Below are 5936 nucleotides of genomic sequence, written 5' to 3'. Positions count from 1 at the left end.
GTGAGTTGACCGGACATGTTCCAAAAACTTTCCAAGCCATGCTGAACCTTCAAGAACTTTACCTACCACACAACAAGATAAAAGGAAATATTACAGGTGTTTTCTGCAATTTATAGAATCTCGGTGCTTTAGGCTTGTCAGGAAATCTATTTTCTGGTCGCGTGCCACCATGCTTAGAAAAAGTTAGCACTTTGAGATATCTTTATCTAGCTGACAACATGCTTCATTCAAGTTTACCTGAAATCTTGGGGGGCCTACATGATCTCTTGGAATTCAATATTTTATCCAATTTATTGAGTGGCAAAATTCCTATGGAGATTGGAAATTTAAAGGCTGCAATATTCATAGATCTATCAAAAAATGATCTTTTGGTATGATCCCTAGTACTCTACAGGGTCTAGATAAATTGATTATACTTTCTCTAGCACATAACAGATTAGATGGACCTACTCCCCATTCATTTGGCAAAATGTTGGCTTTGGAATTCTTGGATTTGAGCTATAACAATCTTAGTGGAGAAATTCCTAAGTCACTAGAAGCTCTGGTGTATCTCAAATACATAAACTTCTCATTCAATAAACTTAGTGGAGAGATTCCCACTGGTGGTCCTTTTGCAAATGCGACAGGTCAATCTTTCTTGTCCAATCATGGGCTTTGTGGTGATTCTAAGTATCATGTGTCACCATGCATCATCAAATCTCAGAAAAGGTCAAAGAGAAAAAAGACAATATTGGTTTTGTATGTCCTTTTGGGAATGGGTATGCTATTTAATGCATTAGCCCTCGCATATGCATATTTAAGATTTCTAAAGAAAATGAAGAATTCAGATCAAGCAGGTGACTTTCCGGTAAAAGGGCATGAAATAATTTCCTATTATGAACTTGAACAACCGACAGGAGGATTTGATGAAAACAACTTGCTTGGTAATGGGAGTTTCCGCATGGTCTACAAAGGGATGCTCAAGGATGGTACTCTTTTGGCAGCAAAGGTATTCAACATGCAACTGGAGGATGCATTCAAAAGTTTTGATACAGAATGTGAGATGTTGTGCAATCTACGTCATCGAAATCTGACCAAAGTCATCACCAGTTGCTCCAATCTTGATATCTAGGCCATAGTGTTAGAGTACATTCCCAATGGGACACTTGATAAATGGTTACACTCTCACAACTTGTTCTTGAATTTGTTGCAGAGATTAGTTATAATGATGGATGTTGTATCTGCAATGGTCTATCTCCACAATGGCTGTTCAAATCCGGTGGGCATTGTGACTTGAAGCAAAGCAATATCTCGCTAGATCAAGAAATGGTTGGCCATGTCAGTGATTTTGGCATTGCAAAATTTTTCGGTGCAGGGGAGACCTTTGTTCAGACAAGGACAATAGCAACAATTGGATATATATATATATATTTCTCCAGGTATTACAACTTTTACAACTTCCTCGTGTTCCAAGAATACCCAAAACATTAATTCTTTTCCCTAGATATAGATAGGTATGATGTCTTAGCAATTTACAAGAATCAGACCAAGTGAAGAAAGATTTACGGGAGACTAAAACATACTACATTGGGTTAGTGATTCTCTTTCAAGTGGAATTCATAAGGTGGTGGATGCTATTTTGGTGCAGCTAGGGAATGAACCAACTGATGAAAAGATGCAGTGTCTTTTATCTATCATGGAATTAGCTTTGAATTGCACTTTAGTTACACCTGATGCAAGAATTACTATGGAAGATGCTCTTTTTGCACTAGGAAAGATTAGGCTTTAGTTTGTCGGGTTCGAAATTGAGAGGGCGTCATGCGGAAGCTATTAGTTGTAAATTATGAGACGATAAATAAGATGACAATGAAAAACAATACTAAAAAGATAATTTTATTATATGACTTCGCTAATTGACCTACATATAAAACCTAATATTAAAAAAACATAAAACTAATAAGAGAGAAAATCTTCCCCTAAATGAAAATCTTAAAAGACTACATTGTGGATGTTCTTTTGTTTTGGTACGAGAAGGGGGTCTTCAATTTATAGATGTCCAATACCTTTCCTCCAAGAAAGAGGTTAGTCAACTATGGAAAAGAATTGTATTTTTTTCTTTTAGGAAGAGTAAAAGTATTTATGGTAACTTTTATTTTCCTTCTAAGAAAAAATAAAACTTAAATATAGTAAGAAAATCAGGACAAAAGACCCTAACAAATCTCCCCTTTTTGGCTTGATTTTTTTCACTTGATCCGTCTTCTCTTCATATCACGTGCATGAACTTCGTTCTTGATATAATCTTCATAACCGCTGCTTGTCAAGGTTAAAAATAAGGTTTAAAATATTATGGTTAAAAATTGGTTTAAAAGTAATATTTTATTTTTATTTTTAAAGATGCAGCAGCAGGAGTGTTGAAAATATGGTTGAAACTTGTTCTCCACATGTAGCTCGACAAAAATCTTCATTATCATCCAAATTATTTCACATTGATTTTGAAACCGCTTTTAACTTGTATAATCTTGTCTCACCACACCATTGGACCATTGAACTGTAAGCTCTGATACCACTTGTTGGGTTCGAAATTGAGAGGGCGTCATCCGAAAGTTATTAGTTGCAAACTATGAGGTGATAAATAAGATGACAACGGAAAACAATACGAAAAATATAATTTTATTATATGATCTAGCCAATTGGCCTACATATAAAACCTAATATTAAAAAAAACGTAAAACTAATAAGAGAGAAAATCTCCCCCTAAGTGAATATCTTAAAAGACTACATTGTGGATAGTCTTGTGTGTTATGGTATGAGAAGGGGGTCTTCTATTTATAGACGTCCAAAATCTTTCCTCCAAGAAAGAGGTTAGCCAAATATGAAAAAGAATTATATTTTTTTCTTTGAGGAAAAGTTAAAGTAATTATGGTAACTTTTATTTTCCTTCTAAGAAAAAATAAAACTTAAATATAGTAAGAAAATCATGAGAAAAAATCCTAACAGGGTTTGTGACTCTCTTTCAAGTGGAATTCATTAGGTGATGGATGCTATTTTGGTGCAGCTAGGGAATGAACCAACTGATGAAAAGATGCAGTGTCTTTTATCTATCATGGAATTAGTTTTGAATTGCACTTTAGTGACACCTGATGCAAGAATTAGTATGGAAGATGCTCTTTCTGCACTAGGAGAGATTAGTCTTCATTTTGTTAGTAGCCGCCGCTAGGTGGAATCCGACTGTAGGACCCCTGTTCTTGCTTGATTACCTCTGTGTGCTATTATCCTTTCAATTTTACAGTAGTACGCAGGTTCGTTGTATCATGGATTCGATGGAAGCAAGTTACTTCTTTATGTGTGTAGCTTTAGTGATATAAAAGATGTCTAAAATGATATTTGAAATATTATGTGCTAAGTTTCCTTTTATTTTATTTTCAATACACTAGTTACTTTACCTTCTCAAAAATATGAGATTTGAAATAGGTTGAGAGAAGAGAAGAAATTAATATGGAAGTTGCAGATGCAATTCTTTTTTTCTTTAAGAAAAGAATAGATGCAAATATAGCATGGAAGATCTCAGCTTAAAAAAAAATAGAGATCTCATTAGGGATAATGATATTTCTTTAGAGATAAAAATATTAATATGATACCATTATAATGACTTGAGGAAGATGAAGCAAAAGATACTTTTATCAATCAATGATAAATTGAAATACACACACAAGGAAAATAAATGGTACAATAGAGTCCTCTCCTATAATGGACACTAGGGTATAGTCAAAATTGAACTCCTAAAATAGTGAAAACTGATAACTACCTATACAGTGAAAACAAAGCTGTAATAGTTAAACAATGTTCTTATGTACCCCTCTCAAGTTAGATGGTGAGAAACAATACCTAGCTTGGACAAATAGCGATGAAATAGGTTTTTGGAAATGGTTTGGTGAGAGAATAAGCCAATTGGTCGGAAGTGCGAATGTGCTAGAAGGTAAGATGCTTATTGTAATTAAGCAAGACAGTTGTAAGCTTCTAGCAGGTTTAGTAATGGAGGAAACATGGAATTTGATAGTATTAGAGAGAGGAAGGAAGAAGCAGAGAGAGAGAAGATGAGAGATAAGAGAATAGACTTGTGTATTGACTGATTAAGCAGCATGTCCATTGTCTTATACTCTATGTAACTAACTACTAAAATAGTTACAACTGAAAAATGGAAACAAGTCTTCTCTGTTTTCCTTTGAGTCTACCATCTTCTCTATATCTTTAACACTTCCCCTCAAGCTAGGAAGGTGAAAAAACATCACAGATTCCTAGCTTGGTATTGAGATGAGCTTGTTGAGCTCTTATCAACCCTTTATTCAGCAGGTTGATCTTTAGTTACAATGTAGTGAGTCTTGATTATTCCTTCAACAATTTTTTCCCTTATAAAGAAGCAACCAATATCAATATGTTTTGTTCTTTTATGATATATTGGATTAGCTGCTATTTATATAGTAGACTTGCTATCACTAAACACATCCACAAGTAGCAACACTTCACTCCCAATCTCGTTCATTAGACCTAGAATCCATATCAGTTCTGCTGTTACTGTTGCAAGACTTCTGAATTCTGCCTCAGCTAAACTCTTTGATATAGTGGTTTGTTTCTTTGGTTTCTAGAATGCTACTAATTCTCCAATCTTCACAAAATAACCAGTCACAGATCTTCCAGTTTGAGGACAAGATGCCCAATCTGCATTACAGTAGGCACTCACTCTATTACCTGAGTTACTAGACAATAATACACCCTTAACTGGTTGACCTTTAACATACTTTACCACTCTGAGTTCTACTTCCATGTGTGACTTCTTAGGATCTTGAAGGAATTGACATAGTGTTTGAGCACAAAAGTCTATGTATGGCCTTGTCATAGTTAAGTACAACATCTTACCAACCAACTTTTTATAAGCAACTTGATTTTCTATTAGATCATTAGTAGTCTGGTTTTTCTTGACATGCTCATTAAACTGTCTAGATGTCAGCTGGATGTTGTAGTCCATAGGAGTAGTTGCAGCAGTGGATGCTGTTAAGCCTAGTTCAGATAGTAATTCCAATGCATAATTTCTCTTATGCATTAATATTCCTTTGTGAAACCTTGCAAACTCTATTCCAAGGAAATATCTCAGCTCACCTAGATCCTCCATCTTAAAGTTTTGATATAGAATTGTCTTGGTTTCTTCTATTGGCTTTAGACTGTCTCCGGTGATCAATATGTCTTCAACATACAATAGCACAAGAGTGATTCCTTCTGTTGTCTTTCTGATACACAAGGATGGATCATATTTTCTCTGAATTGTAATATCCTAAAAAATCCAAATCACTATTAGAACCTTGCTTTAAGCCCGTGAGAAATAAATTTCAGTATTTTGGTAGTTTCATAAGAGAATTTGATGTATATTAAGTCCAGGAGTAACTCCTAGCTATTAGACGAATCAAAATATCCCGTACCAACTGAATTCTTGAGAAGTATGTTGCCATAGTCAACTTCAAACAAACATATATGTAGTTTTACTAAAAAATTTTGAGCTTATGACCCATCAATGGGTAGATAATTGAATTATCTTTCGAATGATACTAATTTTACCTTAATCCAATACCCGGGTGAGAACTTATGCCCCTTTTAGTAAAAGGAAGTGGCTCACCGCGATAATGCCGCGTCGCGGTGATGGTCAAATTTGCAATTGTCCTTTTTCCAGTAACCCACCATGATAGGCCTGTGTTGTGTAAATAATCGCGGTGAAGCAAGTACCATATCGCGATGGAGTGCATTTTTGCACTCATCCCTTATCCAGTGAGGCGATGCAATTTCACGATGTTGCAATGATGGACAAAATAGGACTCGTCCCTTCACCATTAGACCAACGCGATAAGCATCAGATCGCACTAAAGAGTAAAATCGGGCTCGTCCTTTTTCTAGTATGGAACCACGATAAG

At 35.2% G+C, this 5936-nt stretch overlaps 2 protein-coding genes across 2 annotated transcripts; one reads left to right on the top strand and one right to left on the bottom strand.

Annotated features, from left to right (window-relative positions):
- Window positions 1–469: 469 nt before the first annotated feature.
- On the top strand, window positions 470–4109 carry LOC107857962 (receptor kinase-like protein Xa21). The gene is made up of 3 exons (XM_047403744.1): window positions 470–1088; window positions 1193–1418; window positions 4004–4109. Exons 1-3 carry the CDS (start codon window positions 470–472, stop codon window positions 4107–4109), a joined length of 951 nt encoding a protein of 316 aa, XP_047259700.1.
- Window positions 4110–4618: 509 nt separating this feature from the next.
- LOC124892463 (uncharacterized mitochondrial protein AtMg00810-like) lies at window positions 4619–5146 on the bottom strand. The gene has a single exon (XM_047403743.1). It carries the CDS (start codon window positions 5144–5146, stop codon window positions 4619–4621), a length of 528 nt encoding a protein of 175 aa, XP_047259699.1.
- Between the last annotated feature and the right edge of the window lie 790 nt (window positions 5147–5936).

This window comes from Capsicum annuum, unplaced genomic scaffold (genome assembly GCF_002878395.1).
Source record: "Capsicum annuum cultivar UCD-10X-F1 unplaced genomic scaffold, UCD10Xv1.1 ctg4751, whole genome shotgun sequence".
Classification (NCBI taxonomy): domain Eukaryota; kingdom Viridiplantae; phylum Streptophyta; class Magnoliopsida; order Solanales; family Solanaceae; genus Capsicum; species Capsicum annuum.
This window is presented reverse-complemented; position numbering and strand designations above follow the sequence as displayed.

Bases quoted from the DNA above. Each gene is read 5' to 3' on its own strand.
- LOC107857962 (XM_047403744.1), top strand. From the start codon at position 470: ATGTTGGCTTTGGAATTCTTGGATTTGAGCTATAACAATCTTAGTGGA. The intron at 1,089-1,192 runs GTTGCTCCAATC...AATTTGTTGCAG, and splicing joins TCTGACCAAAGTCATCACCA to AGATTAGTTATAATGATGGA. The intron at 1,419-4,003 runs GTATTACAACTT...AGCTTCTAGCAG, and splicing joins ATATATATATATTTCTCCAG to GTTTAGTAATGGAGGAAACA.
- LOC124892463 (XM_047403743.1), bottom strand. From the start codon at position 5,146: ATGGAGGATCTAGGTGAGCTGAGATATTTCCTTGGAATAGAGTTTGCA.